The sequence below is a fragment of the Vombatus ursinus genome, unplaced genomic scaffold, assembly GCF_900497805.2.
Source record: "Vombatus ursinus unplaced genomic scaffold, bare-nosed wombat genome assembly UNPS02009835.1, whole genome shotgun sequence".
NCBI lineage: Eukaryota > Metazoa > Chordata > Mammalia > Diprotodontia > Vombatidae > Vombatus > Vombatus ursinus.
In genome coordinates, this window is record NW_020949613.1 from 22,260,688 (window position 1) to 22,286,076 (window position 25,389).

General features: G+C 38.6%; 1 protein-coding gene and 1 pseudogene across 1 annotated transcript; one reads left to right on the top strand and one right to left on the bottom strand.

Moving 5' to 3' along the window:
* Nucleotides 1–2,994: 2,994 nt before the first annotated feature.
* Nucleotides 2,995–23,413, bottom strand: CGAS (cyclic GMP-AMP synthase). The gene is made up of 5 exons (XM_027852977.1): nucleotides 22,721–23,413; nucleotides 13,392–13,611; nucleotides 6,285–6,527; nucleotides 4,332–4,434; nucleotides 2,995–3,514 (listed from the first exon to the last, which is right to left on the bottom strand). Exons 1-5 carry the CDS (start codon nucleotides 23,312–23,314, stop codon nucleotides 3,166–3,168), a joined length of 1,509 nt encoding a protein of 502 aa, XP_027708778.1. The 5' UTR covers nucleotides 23,315–23,413; the 3' UTR covers nucleotides 2,995–3,165.
* Nucleotides 7,345–8,114, top strand: LOC114036486 (annotated as a pseudogene).
* Nucleotides 23,414–25,389: the final 1,976 nt, after the last annotated feature.

Consider the following 25,389-nt stretch of genomic DNA (forward strand, 5'->3'; position numbering starts at 1 on the left):
TGATAATATTTCTGTCCTCAGTGGTTATCGTACTCTTATCCCATCACACTCTTCCTCATCCTAGTGATTCTGAACTCGAACTTTTCATGGTACAAATCCCATTCTTCATCCTTCACTGTCTCCTCAACCTAACCACCTTATCCCATGACCCACTCCAAATCTACCCATACCTTCCACTGTGCTCTCTAGAACTAGAGCTCCATAATTAACAAACTTGATTTCATCTTAAACCTTTTCCTTTCTCACTCATTCCATTTTCTTGCACTCAGAACTGCCTCGTTCCTGATTTGCTGTATCCTTGGCCATCCTTTTCAGTACCCAACGTACTGTTATTCTGCACACACACCCATACTGGTTGTGGTGAGAGAGTCAGAATAATCCGTGCTCCCTTTTGCCACTTTGGGACTTTCCCTTTACTACCCTTACTCAGTAAACTTTCCTCCAAGGTCCAGATCATTCCATATTTATCCCCAATCAATATTGTGGTAATCATTATCTTCCGACATTCAATACATTTAGGCACTTACCTTCTTTTCTTAATGGGCTCACAGTCTTCTTTACGACCCTCATACTAGGGGACTTCAACATACATACCGTTATTCCCTCGAACACTCTCAATTTCCTGGTTCCTTAATTTGCTTATTTCCCATCACCTACTCATCAGACCTCACCTATACACAAAGATGATCATACCCTTGATTTAGCCACAAATGTCCCACTTGCATGTTTGTGAACACTGAAATTCCTTTATTTGGTCATAATCTTTTACCATTCCATCTTCACCTATGTCTTAGACCTCTAACCCTAATCTTACCTCTCAATGTGACCTCCAATCTCTCCACCCCTCAGTTCTTTTCTGGGTCATCACCCCTGCACTGGCTTCACTCTTTTCCCCCATCTTGACCACTTGGTAAACCAGTTCAATTCTACACTATTCTCTATCCAGGAGTCCCTTGGCCCCCTTTATTAAAGGAGCCCGAACTTCGGATTACTCCCATCTGCTGCCTTCTCTCCTATTCATATGCTGCTGAACAGAGCTAGAGAAAGTCATAAAAACCATATTGATTAGGTCCAAATTTGTCTAATTTGGATTACTCCCATCTGCTGCCTTCTCTCCTATTCATATGCTGCTGAACAGAGCTAGAGAAAGTCATAAAAACCATGTTGATGAGGTCTAAATTTGTCTAATTTGAACTGAGCCATCACTGAATAAAGGCAAACATTCTGTTCCTCTCTAATCAATTCATTATCCTACTCTCCACAGCACCTATTCCAAACATTGTCTCTCTTTCAACCTCACCTTCTGCCCCTCAACCCCCTCAGCTAAAAATCTTGACTTCATACTTCACTGAAAAAAATTTAGATCATTGGCTGCGCGAGTGTCATCACCCTCTTCTCCTTGATACTCTTTTCTGTAGTTTTTAATACCACTGCTATCTCCTGGTTCTCCTACCCATATGATCACTCCTCAGTCTCCTTTCCTGGATCTTCATCTAGGACACACCTGCTAATTATGGAAGATCCCAGGACTCTATCCTAAGACTTCTCTTCTCCCTCCATAGTAATTCACTTGGTGATCTTAGTTTGATTTAGTTATCATGTCTATGCAGATGATTCCCAGATCTATTTCTCTACCCCATCCTCTCTTCTGACCTCCAGTCTCCTATCTCCAGTTCCCTCTTGGACACCTCAAACTGTATGTCCTGTAGAAATCTTAAGCCCAACATGCCCAAAACTGAACATATCTTACCCCCCCCAAACCCTCCCCTCTTCCTAACTTCCCTGTTACTGTAGGATACCACCATCCTCTCAGTCACACAGGCTTACAATTCCAGTGTCATCCTCAACTCTCCACTTCCTCTCACCATTCATATTCAATCTATTGCCAAGTCCTGTTGATTCCCCTTTTGCAACATTTCTGCTATATGTCCCCTTCTCTCCTCTGACACAACAGCAACCCTGGTGCAGGCTCTCATCACATCACATCTAGATGCTGCAATAGCCTTCTGGTGGGTCTCCCTGCTTCATCTCTCCCTACTCCATTCCATCCTCCCCTCTCCTACCAAGTGATCATCCTGAAGCACAGGTCTGACAATATTACCCCTCCCCGCAGTCAATAAAATCCAGTGGCTCCCTGTTATCTCCTGAACAAAATATAAAAGCCTCTGAATGGCTTTTAAAGCCCATCACAACTTGGACCCTTCCTACCTTTCCGATCTTCTTACACTTGACTTCTCTCCACATATTCAGATTCAGTGACAACCAACTTGATATCACTCAGTCACAAACGTTCCATCTCTTGACCGTGTCTCTTCACTGGCTCTCCGTCATGCCTCCTACCTCATTATCATCTTCTGCCTTTTCTAGCTTCCTTCAAGCCTTTCTCACTCCCCTTCTGTGTCTTCCCTCTGAAATTACCTCCAATTTAATATATGTGTATGTATGTGTGTGTGTGTGTGTGTTTGTATACCTTACATGCACATAGCTGTTTACCCCCACTAAAATGTGAGTTCCTTGAAGGAGGGACTGCTTTTGCCTCCAGCTCTTAGTACATAGCAAGAGTTTAATAAATGTCTGCTTTTGACATTTTCTGACAAGATTTCTTTGTAGCCATATTCATATATACAGAAACTCTAGTGACTTGACAAATCTGTAATCAGTTCTTTCTAGGGCTTGTTTCCTTCAAAAATCCATCTCTTTTTTGAAGGTTTTGTCCTCTTAATTCCTTCAGCCACATGTCCTGTACATGTTGCCTTTTATAATTAATCTTAATCATTTCATAACTCTTCTTGAGGACACTGAGGTCATTTCATACTTTTGCTCTCCTGACATCTCACCTTTGACCACACAATACATGACTGAATTAAATTGATTTGTAGTCTTCATCCTAATCGGACAGCATTTAGATTTTTAACTATGATTTCTTTACTGTTTACTGAATAATTTATTTTTAAAATTCCAATTTAAAAGTGACTGCCATCTCAATGACAAATTTTTAAGCTTTTATTGATTTTTGTTTTTTTTACCCCCCATTCTTTGCCCCATTCTACCAAAAGAAGAATATGTCTATTCTCTGAGAAGAAAATCCTATAAAATTACAATTTCAGAAATTACTTTATTAAGGTGACAGCAACTATAAGTCTTGGTTCTTTTCTAAGCATAATCTTATTCATCAAATACTGGAAACATATTGTTTCTTTGAAATTCAATTTGCCTTAACAGAAATACTTGACTGGTTTTACCAATGAGGTCACGACTAAACAGATTATATCTAGGAATAAAAAAATGTACAAGTTGTTCTACCTGCAGACACCGAAGAAAATAAGTCACACAGTTATCAAAACACTGTTCTAGGTCTCTTAATTGCCATTGATTGTCATCTGGTTTCTGAGCACATAAGTGAAAGAAAGCAGTTTTCATGTGATAAGAATTGAAATTTTTTAGCTCCTTCCGGTTCTCAAACTTTTTTTTCAGCTGTTCAAGAAGATATTTCATCAACTTTAAACATTTTTTCCTGTTAAAGAAAAAGCAATTATAAGACTGGCACTTTTGCTGTCTTGTATTCTAATAGTTGTGAGCTAATTTCTCCCAGAATAGATTACAAAGGTTTGTGGGTGTGGACTATGTCTTATATGGCAGTGCTTAATATATCGTGGGTACAGAATATACCATATTGTAGGGTTTGGGATTCTTTTTATTTTCGAGGGGAGGATACAAATTGTTTATTCATATATCAAAGCCTGTCGGGGGTGGGGAACCTGTGGCCTCCATGCCACATGTGGCCCTCTATATCCTCCAGTGTGGCCCTTTGAATCTCTACCTCAAGGCCGCAGGTTCCCCACCCCTAGTTACACAATCTTATTAATAGCAAGTTAGTTTTTCTGATTTAATACTACTCTGTGCCATATTTAAAATATTAAAACCTGCTTTAAAAGGCAATAGAAAGTGGATAGATCACTGACCCTGGAGTCAGGAGGACCTGAGTTCAAATCCGGCCTCAGACACATAACACTTACTAGCTGTGTGACTCTGGACAAGTCACTTAACCCCACTGCCTAGCAGGGGGGGAAAAAAGGCAATTGAATAATTCCTCTAAACCTAGGCTTAAAGTATGCTGAATTAACTCTTTGGGGGCACACTAACACTAAGATTTGTAGAGAAAGCCTTAATAGATTTTTAAAATCAATTCAAGAAAGCATGTGCTACTAAAAGGAATTGCTAATCCCAGGGAAATATAAAGAACAACAAAAACAAAACAAAATAAACAGTTCTTGTTCTACATTCTAATGACCATCTAACAAAGAAGCATGAAAACCAGACACACAACTCACCTGCAACACGGCACTCCATTCATTTCACAGCATGTTTTAGAACTTCCATGATTTCTTAGTATGTCCTTCTCAATGTGTGAGAAGGAAAGCCGCCATGTATTTGCTGAATTTTTAAAAAAGTAAATAGAAAAGTGTCAGTTTACCAAAATATCATGTTCCATTTATGTGGGTAAACAGCCAATCAATTCTATCCAACAAAATATCATCCTAATCTTAGGAAACGTCTGTAACTTTTAATTTCATACACGTCATTAAAAGCTCAGCAAGTCACGGTTATTTTACATGGAATTAAAGGGAACTTGAAAGGTCATCTTGCCCCACTCCCTTATTTTAGAGATGAAGGCACTGGGCCCAGAGAAACTGACTTTACTGAGGTCTAGCATCTAGTCAATTAGTGGCAGAACCAGAACTAGAAACTAGCTCTCCTGACATTTTGTCTAATTACATGCTAATAATCTCTAATATTTTGAAGACGAGCAAAATTTTAAGTAGCTTGGAATTATGTTTCAGGTTTATTTGTACCTAAATCAGTAGATATTTAGAATTAAAGAGTCATCTTTTATGTTGAAGCCAACTCATCAAAAAACACACAATCCATTTATAATTAATTGAAAGTTTTAAAATGTATTTTGGTAGCTAAGTGGTGCTGTGGATAGCATGCTGGGCCTGGAGTTGATAAGACCTGAGTTCCAATCTAGGCTCCAACACAAGCTATGTAACCCTGGGCAATGTTTGCTTCAGTTTCTTTAATTATAAAATGGGAATAATAATAACATCTGCCTACCAAGATTGTTGTAAAAATCAAATGAGATATTTGTACAGCACTTAGCATAGTGTCTGGCATATAGTAGGTGCTTAATAAATGAGCTTTTTTTGTTAGGATACTCATGTAAAGGTAAGTAGGTTGAAATAGACCACTCTCTCTCAGGCTAACCAAAATATTCTTAAGTAGTTGGCTTTTAAACCCTATTACAGAAGGTACAAAACACTGCAGCGTAACTTCAATTGATTTCTAAATATGTGTATGCACTTTCTAGTAACCATAGAAAAAAGGCTGGTTGTATAATTAGAAAATTTGTGTGAAATATACAGACTTCTCTGAAAGATTATTTGGACTTAAAGTGTACTGAAAGTGGTATGAATCTAGTTAGAGCTGTGTTCTAGATGCAACTTTGCTGTTTGTGGGAGAGGTGGGAACCTAGATCTGGCATCTGGACACCTGGGTTCAAATCCTAGTTCCACACTTACTGGCTGTGTAACCATAAGTAAGTCATTTAATATCTCTAAACCTCAGTTTCTCTAATTGTAAAAGATGGATACTGCCCTCATCACAGTTTCCTTGTGAGGAAAGGATATATAAAAGTGAGTTATTTCAGGATAAGGATCACTAAGGTGAAAGTCAGAGAAAAATCAAAGAACTACATAAATATAAGTTATTTCCAGTAAGAAGTATTATTTTAACTTGATGTTTCCAGAAGAAATTCCATTTTAATCAGAGAGAAATTTTGGTGACCCTCTGGTTATCATATTACATTCCATATCACGTTTCATATGATTTCCATGTAGCAATTAATGGCATACAAGACATTTTAGCAGCCTCTCTGCCTCACTGCTAAGTAATCAACATGATTTATAAAGTGGTTTTGATAGTTTTCTTTTATTTTAATCATAAGGGACAGACAGAAAGCATGGGAAGTATCTCTAGCTTAGATTTCATGAAAATATATCCAGCATTGAAAGGACGGAAAATTACTAACCTTCTGTTTGATTGCACCAATCCTGTTTGGACCCAAAGTTCTTAACCTTTTTGTGTCACAGACTTTTTGGTAAAGTCTGTGGACCCCTCTTCAGAATCATATTTTTAAATGCATAAAGTAAACTATAATATATATATATATATATATATATATATATGCTTGAACGAATGTTAATAGTATTTAATATTCAAAATACCTTGAGAACCATTTCCTCCCTTTGCAGGCTTAGGTACAAGGTAAACTGGCTTGTATTTAAATTCCACCTTTACTTTTCTTCCTAGCCAGTTTTCAATTGTTAGGCCCCCCTGTGTACTTGGGGGCCAGCTGCTGCTCGATTCCAAAGCTAGGACTATGTCCACTGATATTTCTTCGGGTTTTCTAATTAGGAGGGTTACTGCTGGGCTTGTAGGCTTTTTTCTCTCCACAATAATGTCCATGTCTGTTTAAATGTTTAAAAGAAAAAATATAAAGTTTGCATAATTTAATTCAATAACATTTATTAAGTGGCTGAGCATTATGCTAGACACTAGCAAAGAGAAAGAGTTTGTTAATTATGGTACCTACCCTTTCTGTCTCTTAGCAGACTCTGGCACATATCAAAATAACTATACCTATATACTTACATGATTTGACCAATGTGCTAACTCCCTTTTCTAGGGAAAATCGCAATCCCTCAGTGCCTATTCATCCTGTGCAATCTTGCTTCCCAAAAATCTCTTAAGAAGATTCACTCAACACACTGGAGGCCTTCCTCTGGTTCCTTTAACATTTCTAGGTGTACCAGTATCATGGTGTGGCCGTTCATCTGTGGTCTCCTCACAATTTTTTTAAAGAAATCATGCAGCACTTTTAATGATCTCAAGTTGCCAATCCTCACAAAATATTTTATACAGATAGATACATGTACACACACATATGTACACATACATACATACATACATACATACATAAACAGACACAGACACATATATGTATGTGTATACACATCCATACATATATGTGCTTGAATTGTTAAGGTACTATTTCCTTTATATAAACAAAGTAGGGAAAATGTTTATGCCAAATATGAAAGATGAAAATGTTGACATCTCAAATATATAGCTAAACATCAAAATTCTACAATTGTGATTCCCATTCAACAATGTATAAATGGCCAGTGGATGAAAACAGAAAAAAAAATTTTTTTTATGTTTTTATTGACATAATTTGTTTTTTACATCACTTTTATTTCCAAATATGTCCGTTCCCACCCTCACCAAGTCTTCCTCCTCCACAGAGCCATCCTTTTTAACAACCAAAAAAACAGTTTAACAATTCTCTGAACAATAACAAAATAACATGTACAACACAGATGGAAGAATGCTCACCAAAAGCGTTTGCCACTGTCATGAAGGATATTCAGCACAGTTCAAATTGAAGAGGGATTCCCTACATATGTAAAGTCTTCCAAATGCTGCTACTTGTAGATGTTGCTGGTTGTCTCAAGCCTTGAAACATTTCACAGTCTCCTGTATGAGACCTGTTACCACTCAAGGGAGTTTGGCCTAACAATCAAACAATCAACCTGGTCACAAGTAAGAGGTCCAAGGGCAAGAGGTTATAGAGAACTGAAGACTTTAATGATGTCTGGAACCATCAGTAAAGGAATTTCTGCCTTTCCTAAGTCAGATAATCTCTTTAAATGAGGTAGGATCATCCATGGCGCAGGTTAGAACAGACAATATATAAAGACCCGAGGTACAATCACTCCTAGGAGTTTCCCAATGGCCACTCCTCTAATGATCCCACTGTGAAGTTTGTCACCCCCTGTTATCATCCCAGTGTGGGCACTCAGGGCTGTAACTGCTTGGATATCCTCAAGGACAAGTGGTCAGCCCTATGTGATATCACAACCATCCTATTGTCCATCCAGAGTCTCCTGTGAGAACACAGTATTGACTACACTAAGCTCTAGATAAACACCACAGCCTTTCCAAAGTACCTGCTGAAAAACTAGATGAAACAGGTGACTAGCCAACAGCCCTGATCCTGGATGTCAAGTCTCTCTTTCCTTCATCTGATATATATGGGTGTATTTCTGTCTGTCTATCTCTCTGTCTGTCTGTGTGTATGCATACACATGCATCTTTCCCACCTTCATGATCTGTCTTCTCCCTCTTCTGTACAGGACTCTCTATCATAGATTGTTTTCTCTTTCTTTTGAAAGGGAAAAAAATAATTTTTCAAAAAAGGAAAGTTTAAAAAAAAAAACAAAGATTCTTGTCCAGACACATCATTGATGTATAAATAAAATTTTTAAAGCTATTTTCCAAATTACGATGTGCAGTTAGGACAACTTCCATCAGTACATATATCTTGAATAAACACTGTAAATAGAGAGTAATTTGGACACAGAATTAAATAGGTTAAAAAGAGTGGACTGAATTGCCTTTGGGAAATTTTAAAGTTTCATTAACGACCCCAGACTTCTCCCAGAAACAAAGATCCATCTTTTTAATACCAATATGCTACAGGTAATATTATATGGTTGTGATTTATGCAATACTATAGTCTATGAAAAAATGTAAAGTGAGCATCACTAACAGAGTAATAGAGAAATACTTGTGTTAGGCAACATATAACAAATACAGAATAAAAAGAACTGGAGTAAAAAAATGGCATCCAAACAAAAGTATGATCAAAAAGGGAAGATGGGCTGATCAAAAGTAAGAGTGAGATAAAACCAAAAGACAGTCTTGGGTGCACCACTGGTATCTTCATGATATTAATATAAAATGAGGACGGCCTTTAGCCTGTTTAATTGATTCCTATTTTCACACCCACACCCTTACATTTATGGGAATACAGGGATAAGAGTAATACAGAATAGGCAAACACAGATGGGTTGTGCTACACATTGCTGGAGGCAACATGAAAATCAATGAGGTCACAGTACAATCTCATTCAGTATCTACCATATCTAGAACCTCTTTATTCTTCTTGAAGAAAGTATTCATGATGCATAAGTGTGGTGCTTCTGAGTAGTCTACATTCCTTTTAACCCTTTAATTTCTTTATCTTGAACCACATTATATGACTTAATATGAACTTTATTTGCTAGGCAGAAGAGTTTTGAGCAGAAAAGTGACAAGATTATGCATAATAAAATTAGTCTGGTAATAATATGAAGAACAGATTGAAAAGGAAAAAGAATGGAAACAGAAAGTTCTCTTTGGAAGTTTTTTCAGTACCCTAGGCAAGTAGTAATTATGTCTTTTATTAGCATGGTGGTAGAGAGAATAGAAAAGAGATGTGAGAAATATTATGAAGATAGAATTGATAGGATTTAGTAACCAATTGGATATAAGAAGTAAAGGAAAAGGAAGCATCAAAGATTTACTGACAGTTTCAAACATGAGAGTTTGGGACAATATGGTACCAGTAACCAGAATGAATGAAGTTATCAGTACCATGCACCAGAAAGATCAAGGACAATAAAAACTAAAATAAATCATTGAAATGGGCAATTAGGAAGTCACAAAACAACCTTAGAGAGAGTAATTTCATGAGAGTAGTAGAATTGAAATAATTCATTCCTTAAAATTCCCCCTACCACCAATACCCAATAGAACCTTCCCCTGTAATAAACATGTGCAATCAAAATAAATTAATATATTGACCTTATGTGAAAATATATCTCATTCTGAACTTACTGTCCACCACCCATTCACCAACAGGCAGGAGACATATATAAATAATTTCTATTTTACTTTATTTTTTGGAAAGAGAAAAAACTCTTGTAACAAATAAGCAAAGACAAGCAAAACAAATGCATGCTGTGGCCGTGTCCAAAGATATGTCTCTGTAATTCTGGGTCTAGAGAAGAAAGTTGAAGAATTGTATAATCAGGATAGGAAATGCCTCATAAACATCCTTTTTTTTTAAAATTAATTTATTTATTTTTAGTTTTCAACACTCACTTCCACAAGATTTTGAGTTCCAAATTTTCTTTCCATCTTGTCTCTCCCCCCACCCCAAGATGGCATGCATTCTGAATACCCCTTCCCCTAATCTGCCCTCCCTTCTATCTCTCTCCCCCCTTCTCTTATCCTCTTCCCCTTCAATTTTCCTGTAGGAAAAGATAGATTTCTATACCCCTTTTCCTGTATATCTTATTTCCCAGTTGCATGTGAAAACAATTTTTTTTAACATTTGTTTTTAAAACTTTGGATTCCAAATTTTCTCCCTTCTTTCCTCCCCACCCACCCTCATTAAGAAGGCAAGCAATTCAATACACATTATACATGTGTAGTCATGCAAAACACTTCCTTGTTGTGAAAAACTAAGTATATTTCCCTTAATCTTATCCTGCCCCCCATTTATTCTATTCTCTCTTTTGACCCTGTCCCTCCTTAGAAGTGTTTACTTCTGATTACCCCCTCCCCCAATCTGCCCTCCCCTTTATCATCCTCCTGCTCTCTTGTCCCCTTCCCCTCTATTTTCCTGTAGGGCAAGATAGATTTTCATACCCAATTGAGTATGTATGTTATTCCCTCCTTAAGCCAAAATGGATGAGAATAAGATTCACTCATTCCCTCTCACCTTCCCCTGTTTTCCCTCCACTGTAAAAGCCTTTTCTTGTCTGTTTTATGTGAGATAATTTACCCCATCCTACCTCTCCCTTTCTCCTTCTCCCAGTATAATCCTCTCTCACCCCTTAATTTTATTCTCCAGATATCACCCCTTCATCTTCAACTCACCCTGTGTCCTCTATTTATCTATCTATCAATATATATACATACATAAAATTTTTTCCCTCCAACTACCCTAATACTGACAAAGGTTTTATGAGTTACAAATATCATCTTTCTATGCAGGAATGTAAACATTTCAACCGTAATAAGTCTCTTACGATTTCTCTTTCCTGTTTACCTCTTCATGTCTCACTTGAGTCTTGTAGTTGAAAGTCAAATTTTCTATTCAGTTCCATCTTTTCATCAAGAATGCTTGAAAGTCCTCTATTTCTCTGAATGCCCATTTTTTCCCCTAAAGGATTATACTCAGTTTTGCTGGGTAGGTGATTCTTGGTTGCAATCCTATCTCCTTTGCCCTCCATGATATTATATTCAAAGCCCTCTGGACCCTTAATGTAGAAGCTGCTAAATCTTGGACTATCCTGATTGTGTTTCCACAATACTTGAATTGTTTCTTTCTGACTGCTTGCAATATTTTCTCCTTGACCTGGGAACTCTGGAATCTGGATACAATATTCCTAGGAGTTTTCCTTTGGGGATCTCTTTCAGGAAGTGATTGGTGGATTCTTTCCATTCCTATTTTGCCCTCTGGTTCTAAAATATCAGGGCAGTTTTCCTTGATAATTTCTTGAAAGATGATATCTAGGCTCTTTTTATGATCATGGCTTTCAGATAGTCTAATAATTTTTAAATTCTCTCTCCTGGATCTATTTTCCAGGTCAGTTGTTTTTCCAATGAGATATTTCACATTGTTTTCTATTTTTTCATTCCTTTGGATTTGTTTTACAGTGTCTTCATTTCTCATAAAGTCACTAGCTTCCAATTGCTCCGTTCTAATTTTTTTTTTTTTTTTAGGCAATTGGGGTTAAGTGACCTGCCCATGGTCACGCAGCTAGTAAGTGTCAAGTGTTTGGTCGGGGGCCAGATTTGAACTCAGGTCCTCTTGACTTCAGGGCTGGTGCTCTATCCACTGCTCCACCTAGCTGCCCCTCCATTCTAATTTTTAAGGAAGTATTTTCTTCAGTAAGCTTTTGGACTTCCTTTTCCATTTGGCCAATTTTGCTTTTTAAGGCATTCTTCTCCTCATTGGCTTTTTGGACCTCTTTTGCCATTTGGGTTAGGCTATTTTTTAAGGTGTTATTTTCTACAGTATTTTTTTGGGTCTCCTTTAGCAAGCTGTTAACTTGTTTTTCATGATTTTCTTGCATCACTCTCATTTCTCTTCCCAGTTTTTCCTCTACTTCTCTTACTTGTTTCTCAAACTCCTTTTTGAGGTCTTCCATGGCCTGGGACTGATTCATATTGTTCTTGGAGGCTTTGGATGTAGGAGCTTTGACTTTGTTGTCTTCTTCTAGTTGTATGTTTTGATCTTCTTTTTACCAAAGAAAGATACTATGGTCTGACTTTTTTTGTGCCTTTGTTTGCTCATGATCCCAGCCAATTACTTGCGTTTTAAACTCTTTGTTAAGGTAGGGGTCTGCTTCCAATGTGGAGAATGTATTGTCCCAAGCTTCAGGGATTTTGTGCAGCTGTTTTCAGAGATATTTCTAGGGACCTGTAAATTTTCAGTTCTTCCAAGGTGGTATGATAAGGGGCAAGGTGTTTACTCCTTTCCTGGCCTGGGCTCTGGTCTATGAGTGACCACAAGCACTCTTTCCTGCCTTGGAACTATGAGGAGGATTTCCTCTTCACTACCACTACAAACTCCACCACGCCAACGTTCCTCCTCATCCCAGGACCACCACTCAGAACTGTGACCCAGATCCAAGCACAGGCAAAGCAAGAGAATCCTGCACCAGCAGAGAGATCCCTTCAATCCCCCTCTGATCAGCCGCTCAATTGCCCCTCAGTCTGTGGGCTGGAAGCTCTGAAAGCAGCCACTGCACTGAGGCCATGCTTGGGGACTGGGACTAGGACTGAGCTTCTGTCTCACCACAGTCACAGACTTTTCCCACTGACCTTCTAGGTTGTCTTCAGCATTCATGGGTTGAGAAGTCTGGAAACTGCCACAGCTGACCATGATTCAGTCCTCTGAGGCCTGTTCCAGGTTCACTGAGACCTGTTCTGCCTGCGCGCCCACGCCAAACTGCGCTCCTCTCCCCACTCAGCTCGATGTACCTTTCCAATCAACCATCCAGGTTGTCTTGGGCTGGAAATTTGTTTCACTCTGTCTTTTTGTGGGTTCTGCTGCTTTAGAATTTGTTTAGAACCATTTTTTACAGGTATTTGGAGGGGTTTGGGGGAAAGCTCAAGCAAGTCACTGCTTTTACTCCACCATCTTGGCTCTGCACCCCACCCCATAAACATTCTGAAGCCTCCTAAGGAAGAGAAAAATCTATGAACCAATGCTGAAGTTATTGAGAAATGTGCCTAAGCAGTTTCCTATGGAAATACAAAGAAAAAACCAACCATATAATCAAGTATTTTTATGGTACTTCCTGGCAGGCTGTGAAGATGAGTTAATATTTAAGTGTTATGTGTTGCATAATTCTATGATCATAATAATAGGCAAAGAGCCCATATAATCTGTACAAGCAGAGCTTTAACAATAGAGGATACTAACTTCTTACCTTTAATACTGTTTACTTCTGCCTTAATGATTTTCCTAAATTGAGACATCAGCTTAGAAGCTGATAATATTTCATTATCTAAAAAACTGGTCAGAGGCTTTCCTTTTGGATTTCTTTTAAACTTCACAAAGTAAAAAGCACCAGTGTCATCATATTCTTCTAATTCAACTCTGGAAACTTTCAGTTTAAGCATGACATCAAATTCATTTGGAGCAGAAATCTGTGAAACAGCAAAAAAAAAAAATTACACAGACATGTATGATGTATTTTTTAATGTTTTGCTGAGTTACCAAAACTTGAATTTTCATTTACTAATTCAATTTGCAAAATTCCTAAGATTAAAATTTTATCACACAAGATTTTGTCCCCAAATCAGTTTTTCCAGGTTTAATTTTCCATTAAAAATTTTTTTAAAGAAAGATATTAAGATCATAGAATGGGCTAGGACCTTGAATAAATCTTTATTTAGTCTTTCTTTGCTCCTCACTATAGTAAGGAATCATGTTCTTCATTTGTGAAAATAATACTAGTCACCCACTATTGATAAGATTTATATCTCAAGTTGTTCTTCCTATATTGAGAATGGACTTACCCAGGTTGTCACTCTTCCTTGAAGGTGGTAAATAATGAGACAGACTCCCTTTGTCTTTAATCTTTTGCTCCCCTCGCTGGTATTCAATATAGGTCCTTACATGTCCAGACCCATAAGGAGGTAAGATGGGACAGTGGAAAAAGTCAAAAAACCGGAGTTCAAAAGTCATCTCTTTGCTCACTATCTATATGACTTTGGGCAAGTCATTTTAACCTCCTTGTGCCTCAGATGCCTCATCTGTAAAATGAAGAGATTAGACCAGATAGCTTCTGAGGTCTCTTCAGTTCCAGTCCTGCTCTCTTTCCATTCTGCCTCATTAAAACTTCCCAAGATAGGATCTGGGATCCTCATTTATCCTAAATTAGAAGTGACTGACTTGTAACGGCCTACTGTAATGTAACTCTTATGGCCTATTAATCTTATGGAGAAAGAGAAGAAGGGAGCTATTCCCATTTGAACATGTGATCAAGGACTAATGCCAAATGAACATATAAATCTTAGAATTTCAGACATTCACCCATTGGGTGAGGGGATAATTTTGTGTTGTTGTTTTTAACAAGGGAGCCTTCCTCTTCTGACATTGCTTTCTTATAGGCTCCTGTTCTTGGATGAGGCTTCCTTAATTTTAATCACTTTTCTGATTCCTACCTTTTTTATTTTTATTTTTTTGGTCTGTCTTTTCATCAATCTAGTTATGGCTCTTAGCAGAGGAATTAGGGTAGTAGTAGCTTTAGCCCTATTTGGATGGAAAGTTACATAAATCTTTCCAACTATGCAAAAAATTGGGATGTGGTCTAGGAAAATTTCCAGCTTGTTAATTATTTATCAGTATTTAGCAATCCAAAGAATGAGAATAAATGTGTTAGTGTAAGAAGGAAAAAAAGGGAGCCTTCTCAGTCCTTTTGAAATACCATGTTGGTGTTTAATATTCTACCCATGAGCAAGGTCATTGGAACACATTTTTGAGACAGGTGATTTGGCTTAGGGATACAGTCCAGTGTCTCATAGCAAGAGAATTAACTACACACATAGGGTTCTATATCATTATCCTCCCTACGACATTGGCTAAGGATAGATTTTCTAATGTCTTCTCTTGATTATCAAAAAAATTTAAGTCCCCAAATTAGAGTCAGGAAGATCAGAACTCAAATCTAGCCTCAGAAACTTATTAATTGTATGACCCTGGGCAAATCACTTAACCTAGGTCTGCTTCCATTTCTTTAACTTTAAAATGGAGATAATAAATAGCACCTACCTCCCAGGTTGTTGGGAGGATAAAATGAGATAATTTTTGTAAAGTGCTTTGCACAACTTAAAGAACTATTTAAGTGCTAGCTAGTATTGTTATTATTTGACATACTTTGAAATCTTGCCTTATTTATACATTTGTAGTCCCCAACCTTATTTTTTTTTCTGGTTTGGATTCTCTTTTATTTTGGACTTTGCAGGTACTTTTGTAAAGAAATAATAGCTCATTTATCTATCAGAGACAGAGACAGAAACATCCAAATAATTGAATGAGGCTGCTTAGTATAGGAAGGAATGCTGAACTTAAAGTTGGAGGATCTTCTTTCAGTTTTAGATTTTGCCACTTCCTATAGTTGTGAACTTATACAAGACATTGAGTGAAGTTATTATTTTCTATTAATAACCAATTATTAAATCAGGATTGAGGTTTTTCCTTTCTATTTCCTCATTCAGGAACCAGCCTTTGCAGGTCAGTCAGTCTCTGAAGGACACTGCTGAACGATGAGATTGCCCAAACCCTCCAGGTCCGTGGTCTTTGATCTTGGGTGGCACCCCATCCAACTAGAAGATCTTACAAACAGAATTTAATCTAGGTGAATTCTTGCCCTTAGGAAGTAAGTCTATGCCCTTGCAGACCCTCCATTAGAATTTAGGGTGACCCATCTTAGGAAGGAGAAAACCAATCAGAGTGATCTGGGTACAGATGGATTTCTCTGTTCAGATTGCTGGAGGCAGCTGACTCTCATGACCAAGTCACGTTCTCAGCAGGAGGAGATGAAGACTTTTAGACCACCTCTTCATTAAAATGTTTACCCCGCCTCATTAACTGTTCACCAATCAGGGGTGATTTTCACCTGTCAGGGCATCTCCTTTTCCAAAAGTACTTAAGCAGTCAGGAATCTCCATAGTTCTGACTTCGGTTATGACAGGGTGCTTGGGTGTTTGTGTTGGGGTGCTTGTGCTTGTACTTGGACCCCAATTTCTGCCTAGTCTCAGAAACACTGTCTCTGACAATTTCTCCCCAGCCCAAGGACGCTGTGCCCAGCAATTACTCATGAGTGGGCCCCAGCAAGACCCTTATCCCTCTCCCTGGTGCAGCTACACAAAGCTGGGTGAGAGAGTGCTGGGCTGCTCACTCCCCAGCCCTCAGATCACGTCTCTGGAAGCCTCCCAATTCCTTAGTAAGCTCCTGTCTTGTGAGAAAACTTTCCCTTGTTGCAGAGCATTCTGTAATCAGGACAGAGAGAGAGGGGTGTCTTGTCCAGCCCAAGGAGTTTTGTCCCTGGCTGGCCCAAGGACTCTTCCTCCTGCCAGATTCCCAAGATCCATGCCTCTGACATCTCCTTCCCTGTCTGGTATACTCCCTATACTTTCCCATCCATAGCTCCCAAAGGCACCTGGATTTTTAGATTACCTAGTCAGTATCCCTGGCATTCCTTTCCCATGCCCTTTTCCATACAAACCATAGCTCCATCCTCAGTCTCTTGCAGGTTCCTTAAGAATCCTTGCCCACTGAAAAGCATAACAATAAACTTTTTGCCAACTTGACTTAAAGAATGCACGAGTCTGTGAATTCATTCCAGACGACCCCGTCCTATACTCCAGTTTTTGAGGGGTCTCAACCTCTCAGACCAAAACAGTTACCGAGAGAGACCACTGACCATCAATTTATTGATTATCAGCTAGCCTAATTAATAAATTGATTATTAATTACCCAGAAATTCTGTCTCTCGGGCTATTTATTTGTCACATCTAGCTTCTCAGAGACTTTTTTTTTTACTTATTTGTAAAATGGGGATAAATGTTAAGTAATTCATAATGTATATAAAGCACTTTGTAGATTGTAAAATGGAATATGAATGTCATTGTTTCAAGGTAACTAGAGCTTTACTTTTTTTAAATTAAATTTTATTGTTCCCAATTATCAATCATTTCATTTTTTTCTCCCTTCAATCTCCCCCTACCTTTACTGAAGGAAAAAACCCCTTGTGACAAAAATCTACAGAAGTAGGAAAATGAAAAGTTAAAAAAAAATAGGGGTAAAAATAGACAAAAGAAAAATCCTATTGGAAGAGGTAGATTTAAAAAAAATAGGAAGTACTGAAGAGGAAAGCAATATTTTACAGATGAGGAGATGAGTTCAAAGAAGTTAATAAGCTTGTCCACTGTCATACACCTAAGTGTCAGAGCCGGGATTTGAACCCTGCTTTCCTCACTAAAGTCTAGCACTCTTGTCCTCTACAATGTAGAGTCTGCAAACTATGCTTTTTCTCTCCCTTTCCCCACCCCTTCCTCACCACCCAAGCAAATGAAAGGTGAAAAAATGACAAATTAAAATGTGCAAAGGAAATGTAAATAAAGGAAAGAGAAGGTGGGAGAGAATAGGAGACTTTGTATCCAAAGATATACATGAGAAAGATAAGGAAATAAGGAAGTTCAGAAAACCGTATTTCTCTGGGCATAAGTAACCAGTCAGTCACAGTGCTTCTGCACTTTTGAAGATCATGCTATCATCACCACCATGAATGCCTACCCTCCCTTCCCTATAAATATATGTATGTATGTGTATATATATATATATATATATATATATATATCCTCTCTAGGATTACTTGTGCCACATCTTATCATTCTACTAGATTAGAGCCATATATTTAGAATTTAAGGGGGCAGCTAGGTGGCGCAGTGGATAGAGCACTGGCCCTGAAGTCAGGAGGACCTGAGTTCAAATTCGGCCTCAGACCAAACACTTGACACTTACTAGCTGTGTGACCCTGGGCAAGTCACTTAACCCCAACTGCCTAAAAAAAACCAACAACAACAAAAAAAAGAATTTAAGGCCACAGGAACCTTAGAGATCATGTTTATCCAACCCACTCATTGAGGGGGAAATGGGCCCAGAGAGTCTGTGATTTGCCTTTGCTTTATTCATCTTTTGTATCCCCCATATTAACTGGCACAATACTTTATATATCGTAAGTGCTCAGTAATTTATTGAATGAATGAACAGGTCAATTAGAGGCGATTTCCATCTCATTATCCTCCCTTTGCTAGGTTACAATAATAATAATAATAACAACACCTCATAAATGTGTAGTGCTTTATGGTATGTAAAGCTCTTTATAAATATTCTCTCATTTGATTTATATGTAACTGGGGCTGCTTGAGCTACTTTTTTATCCTTAATCAACAAATATGCATTATATACTTACTATGTGCTAAGCCCTGGGGATATAAGTACAACAAACAAAACAAGAATGTACATTCTAATGGGGAAGACAACAATTGCATATGAAAATGTATATGATATTTGTGTGTGTGTGTACGTATAAAACATAAACGGGTGCCTTAGAGCTAGCTCTAGCTGCTTGCAACATCGAATTGTTAAATTTTCAGTGTGAACATCTACACCTCAGAAATCAACGACGCTTACAAATAAGGGTTTGATTTATTGTTTGGTTAATTGTCTACTCTAGACTTCAGGAGGTGTTTATGATGAAGATTAAACTTAAAAGACTGTGTGCATACCCTTCCTCCCAGAGGTATTAAACATTCACCAGCATGCCCTTGAGCCTAAATATAAAGTAAAATTATAAATATAAAGTAAATAAATACAAACATATGCAAAGTAATTAAATGCAAGGGAGTTTGGAAGGTAGAGTACTAGCAGAAAGAAAGGATCAACAAAGACTTCATGCAGGGTATGGTGTTTGAGCAGCATCTTAAACAAAGAGAGGGTAAGGTAAGATAAGGCAAGGAAGAGGCAAAGGTAAGGAGAAGTGTATTCCAGACATGGAAGGGGAGGTGGCCAGTGGGAAATGGAATGTCACATATGATGAACAGATAAAAGGCTAGTTTGGCTAGACTGTAAAGTGTAGGAAAGGGCATAACGTCCAATGGGGCTAAAGAAATAGGTTAGGGCCAGGCTGTGAAGCGCTTTTAAATGCTAAACAGAGGGTTTTATATTTACCTTTGAGGCAATAAGAAGCCACAGGCGTTGATTGAGTAGGGAAGTGACGTGATCAGGTACAAATTTAAGTTAAATTACCTTGGGAACAGTGTATAGGATAGAGTGGAATGATGGGAAATGGTGCAGGAAGACAATTAGGAGGCAGTTGCAATAATCTAAGTGAGAGATGACGAGAGCCTGAACATAGGCGAACATAGCTTTGAGAGAAGGGGTCAGATGTGAGAAATTTTGTGAAGGTTGAAATAGCAAAATTTGAAAATTAATTAAATAGATGGAGTAAGGGAGAATAAGAAGTCTGGAATTATGCCAAGATTGTAAACCTAAAAGACTACAAGAATGGTGATATCTTTGATAAAGATAGGGAAATTTAGATGAGGGGAAGCTTTGGGGGAGAAAGACGAGTTCAGTTTTGGACATGTTGAGCTTAAGATGTCTCTAGGACATCCAGTCTGAAATGTAAAACAATTGATGATATGGAATTGAAGCTCAGGGGAGCAATTACTGTTAAATATATGAATCTATTAGTTATCTGCATAGAGATGATACTTGAATCCATGGGAGCTAATGAGGTGACCAAGAGAAAGAATATAGAAGGAAAAGAGAAAAATCCCTAAAACAAAACTTTGGGAACACTCACAGTTAAGGGATATGATAGGGATAATGAACCAGTAAAGGAGACTGAGGAGTGGTCAGACATTTTAATAGCAGAGAAAATCAGCAATGGGAATCCCACTTTTGATATAGTCATGATATAACATGGAATTTTATTCTCTTAATACTATATTATCTCTTTTATTTTAATCTCTTTTTAACACCAATATTTTTATTGTTCAGAGGACCTAAATTAAAATCTCACTTCTGACAATTATCTCTGTAATTTTGTACAAATCATTTAACCTCTCTGGACCTCAGTTGCTTTTTTTTGCTTTTTTTCATCTAAAAAAAGGAGAGATTGGACCACATGGCCTCTAAAGTCTCTTCCAGTTCTAAATTTATCATCCTATCAAGCATTTGCTGCACAGGGACCTAAGAATTTTCTCCTACAAGAACCTATGGTCATGTTTCTTCTTATGAATTCCCATACCTTACACAAGAAACCCTACAATATTTTGATTACCAAAGGCTATAGATCCAAAATGCCTTCTACATGATAGACACCTCAGAAATGTTTGTTGAGTCAATGAATGAATGAACCTTCTTCAGTTCACAATACTTTACAATTGTTCGCACTCAATAATAATTTAATTAAACTAGTTACAGCTTAATAACTGCTGCTTTTAGGAAATTCTTTTGCAAATAACCCTCAATTTTACTTAGAAATAGTAACACATAGAAATTTCAGTTTTATTTGCACAAAATAAAATGGTGTCTGGTAGGAAATGCAGAATTATATTGCAAAATCCCGCAGGATTTGGGGGAAACTGTAACCTTGACAGCTGGGTATTGTAAAGAAGTAAGGCATTAAGTTTCCTCCCATCATAGAGCAGAGTATTTAGAAAGTGCCAGAAGGTCAAAGGCTATATGTAGCACTTGACGGTTTTGAGGAATTACACCCTTTTTTCCTAAGGTTTCATAGTTCCCTTGCATCTGTCATTTTGATGACATGCAGACTGTTAAGGTAGAGGTTCCCAAACTTATTTGGCCTCCCATCCCCTTTTCAAAAAAAAAAAAAATTACTCAGCGCCTTCCTGGAAACAGTTTTTTTTAAAAATCTACATCACTTCAAAAATACAATTTTTAAATTATACATCTTAAATTTAATAATTTATTATAAATTTGTGCGGTTTTTCCCGAATGAAATTTTGATGACACAATATTGTGTCATGTAACCAAATAGTATCTATTGTAAACAAGTCATTTCAGGTACATATTCCTGCCAAAGCATGCTAGACTTCTGGACAACGTACTACACGCTTGCCTGCCAACACATGGGAGCTCTTCACCCGAGGAGGGTGGCAACAGTAGTATCATTGGCTCTAGGAGAAACAAGTGCCACCCTCTTCCTCTCCCTCCTCCCCTCTCCCAAAGCTGAAGATCATAAGGTTTGGGTAGGAAGTGAGTTCTAGGTTCATTCCAGTCTAACCTCTAATGCAGTGAGAAAACAGGAGTTAGGAGAGAGCTTGGTGTTAAATCCTGCCCTGAGGTTCACTACCAGTGCGACTGAGGGAAAAGCCCCTCAACCTTTCAGTGCCCCCAGGCCTCTAAAGATGGACATGTTGCAACTGAGTTTTAACAAAAGGTTAAACTGAGGCAGATCTCCGCACAATATAGCATTTATTAGCAGGGGCAGCTACCTAGCAGTAGATGGGTCAATGGCTTGCCTCTGTTAATGCCAAAGACCCCAAGCAGATGGACAGCTCTCTTTTTATTGGTTTTGGGCAGTACAGAACAAAGAACAGAACAGAGTAGATGAAATCATGGGATTAAGAGCAACATGATTGGTTACAGAACTGAGGCACAAGGAACAACATGAATGGTTGAAAGTTTGGTAATGGAGACTAGCAAATACCCACCCACCACCTTCTCTCATGAGACTCAGAAGTGCTTATTGTTTGAGTCCAGGTGTGAGCTAGCAGTCCAGACTTTTGGACAGCAAACCAGACATGCTTAAAGGATAACCTGTTAGAGTAAAGATACCAGGCCCAAACTTTCTGATCACGCACATTCCCCAAGGTCAGCAAAATTCCTTGAAGAGAGCTGAATTTTTAAACTTAATCCATTAATCCATTACAAGCCAACTGACCATTGAACCAACTTCAAAGGCAAAGAACCATGACTTACCAAGTTACAGGACAAAATCAATTAATTGTAAATAGGATCAATAAGAAAATAATACAGGATCAATCTCAACATTCTCAGACAATAGTTACCAAATGGCAATGCCCTACACCAACAAAATCACTGATATGGACAAAAATAATAACATAAACTGTATTCATTTTAGTCTATCATGAGGTTTTACCATAGTTTCTCTTCTCTTACTTTTTTGCACTTTAAAGTGCTATATAAATGTCAGTTATCGAAATTATTTGAATTCTACTTCTGTCCCTTGACCAAGCAATTCACACCTTTGTGAGTATCAGTTTCCTCATCTGTAAAGTGGGGGCCTCTGGTACCTACTACGGTCCAGGGCTGTTGTGAGGTTCACGTGAGATGTGTGCATTTAAGTGTCATATAAAGATCAGTTACAACTTCGTATCTGAGAAAACTTAGGCCCATAGAGGTTAAACGACTTGCTCAACAAGTTATTAAGTATCAAGGTTGATTTGTGAACCATTTCCCATTCCAAATCCAGTTTTCTTTCTCGGACCCCCAACAGAAAAACGAACAGCTACGGCGCAAAGAAGCAAAGGGGATTTGTGGTTTTGGTGAAAAGGGGCCTGCAGAGAGTCGGGGGTAATGTATGTAAAGTATAATGAAGCATTTTGTAAACGTTAAAGATCTACAAGGAAGTCAGCTATTATCATTTTCATTGGAGAGGTGGAGAGGTAGATGTGAGCAAACCCTTGCTCAACTCACCTTCACTTGCTCGTAGTAGCTGCCGGTGCCCAGCGTCGCAATGCCCTCGAAGGCCGGGTCGTAGAGGGGCAGCCGCCGCTGCAGGTGGTCGACGATCTTGTTCACCAGCCCGCAGGCTACGGATGTCTCCTGACGCCGCAGCTTTAGTTTCTCCACTACACGTTGTGGCCTCCAGCCCGCGGAGTTCAGGCGGGGTACTCCCTTCTCCCGGTCCGCAGGATCCTTCTTTTCCTTGGGCAAGATTCCTGGTCCGTTGGATAGGGGCGTAAGGTCTCCAGGGGGGCGATCCTCCTTGAGGACCGGTTTCCCGTCCCGCTGAGTATGTCCGTCCCCTGGGTGGGGAAGCCTCTTCTTAGTGGCCTGAGACTCCGGGGCCCTGGCAAGGACCTTCTCCTGGAGGACAGGGGGTTGCTTCTCCCTCAGAGATTCCGACCCACTGGAGTGGGAGCCCTTCTCTGGGGCGGCGTCCGCAAGGTCGGGGGCAGCCTGAGAGGGGCGGCGGGGAGCCCGGGTTCGTGCTGCCTGAGTCTTGCCGGAACCTCGGATAGAACCCTTGCGCCGGGCTGCGGGAGCCCTTGTCACTGTGCCTTCCATCCCGGACCACCCGAGCTCTCCCGGGTCTCTCGCCTTAGTGTCTCTAAGAGAAAAAGGCTTTCCAGGAAGAGGCGAGAGTGAGGGTGGAGAGTGCGGGGTTAGGAAAGACTGGAGCAAGGGTGAGGGAGGAGGGGGGTGTGTGGGGACGTTCTAAGGAAATGAAACTTATGAAACTGGCGGGAAGTCTGAGGCCCAAGAACTTAGATTGAAGGGAAACCCCCAGTTGTCCCAAGGTTCCCTCTTTGAGCAATTAACTGGGATGGGGTAAAATAGTTAAATTTATTGACAGTGAACTTTATAACTTTTTACAGCTAAAAAAAACTTTTTGGTAAGTAGTATGTGCTTATGCTGCAATCACTTGCTTTGTACAATTTGGCTTTGGATTGGCAATCAGTCTTTATCACGGAATCACACTTTTATCACAATATATATATAAGCATACCTATGACAGAGAGTTCATTTTTCCAAGTCTATTCTTGATTATAGTGCATAGGCTTTCTCTTTTAAAATGCATTTTATTATTGTCTTTTTGTTTTTGCATCTCCTATATTTCCCCCTATGCACTTCTCTCTTTGCCTTCCCAGACAGTCATTCCTTATAATGGATTTTAAAAGAAAAGAAAAAAAATCGTCAAAACTGATCAATATATTGAAAAAAAATTGAGGTTATATGCAATGTTCCACACATCCTTCCCCCACCCCAACCCCTACCTCTGTAAAAGACTGAAGAGAGGCATTGTCTTCTCATCTCATCCTTTATAATGGAAAGAAGAGCTTCCCTCACATGGCGGAAGGTCCACCTGTAGCAAAGGCTGTCCTTGTGTGCGGCTTTAAGGGAGGCAAAATAGACATCTCTAGCCTCTTCTCCCCCCACCTTTCTCCAAGAGACACTTTCATTACTGCCGGAAGGGAAGCAGGAGGTTGGCAGAGGCATTCCCCATATCTTGGGATTAGAACTTGATTACACTAATAGCTGTTAAAAGCAAAATAAAACAAAAAATGAAAATAAAAATGAGTAAGCAAAGGAGAAAACCCAACTGATGGAATCCTAGCCTCTGCCCCAGGACCCAATATCCCAATTTCTTCACATGCCTCACTGTCTCACTAGAACAGCAGGTGTGCCCATGAGGAATTTGGGATATTGGGTCTTTGGACAGTGGCTAGGTAGGGGCAGTGGCTAGGATCCTATCTCAACCATAGATAGCTACTATGGGGATAAAGAAGATTTGGGTTCATACTCAGAGGAAGATAATGGAGCTAAAAAAAAAAAAAGCCACTCCTTTTTCAATGAGAAATGTCAAATGGCTCCAAGGACAAAAAGAGTTCTTGGAAGAACTTTAAAAAGACTTTAATAATCAAATAATAGAGACAGAGGGAAAATTTGAAAAAAAAAAAAGGAGCAATCAACCAACTTAAAATAGAGAATAAAAAACTTAAGGAAGAAAATAATTCCTTGAAAACTAGAATTGGGCAAAGGGAGGCTAATGACATCCTAAGACACCAAGAAATAATAAAACAAAATCAAAAGAATGAAAAAAATAGAAGAGAATGTGAAACATCTCATCAGAAAAACAACTGATCTGGAGAACAGGTCGAAGAGAAATAATATAAGACTAGTCAGACTACCTAAAAATTACAATAAAAAAGAATCTTGATACAATACTACAAAAAACTATCAAAGAAAATTGCCCTGACATTCTAGAACAAGAAGGCAAAGTAGAAATAGAAAAAAATCCACTGATAACCATCTAAAAAGATCTCAGGAGGAAAACTACAGGAATATCATAGCCAAGTTTCAAAGCTCCCAGGGTAAGGAGAAAATTTTGGAAGAAACAAGGAAAGAAAATTTAATTATCATGGAACTACAATAAGGGTTATATAAGACCTAGCAGCTACTACATTGAAGGACCATAGGTCTTGGAATGCTATATTCCATAGAGCAAAAGAGCTGGGTAACTTACCCAGCAACGTTGAGTATAATCCTGAATGAAAAAGACAGGATATTTAATGAACTGAAAGACTTTCAGGTATTTGTGACAAAAACAGCAGAACCTAAGGGAAAAATCAACAAATAAC

What these genes read in the sequence shown, in the direction of transcription:
- CGAS (XM_027852977.1), bottom strand. Translation starts at nt 23,314, where the DNA reads ATGGAAGGCACAGTGACAAGGGCTCCCGCAGCCCGGCGCAAGGGTTCT. An exon ending in GCTACTACGAGCAAGTGAAG is followed by an intron (nt 13,612 to 22,720) that starts GTGAGTTGAGCA and finishes GCTGTTTCACAG; the next exon opens with ATTTCTGCTCCAAATGAATT. An exon ending in AATGGAGTGCCGTGTTGCAG is followed by an intron (nt 3,515 to 4,331) that starts GTGAGTTGTGTG and finishes TTTCTTTAACAG; the next exon opens with GAAAAAATGTTTAAAGTTGA.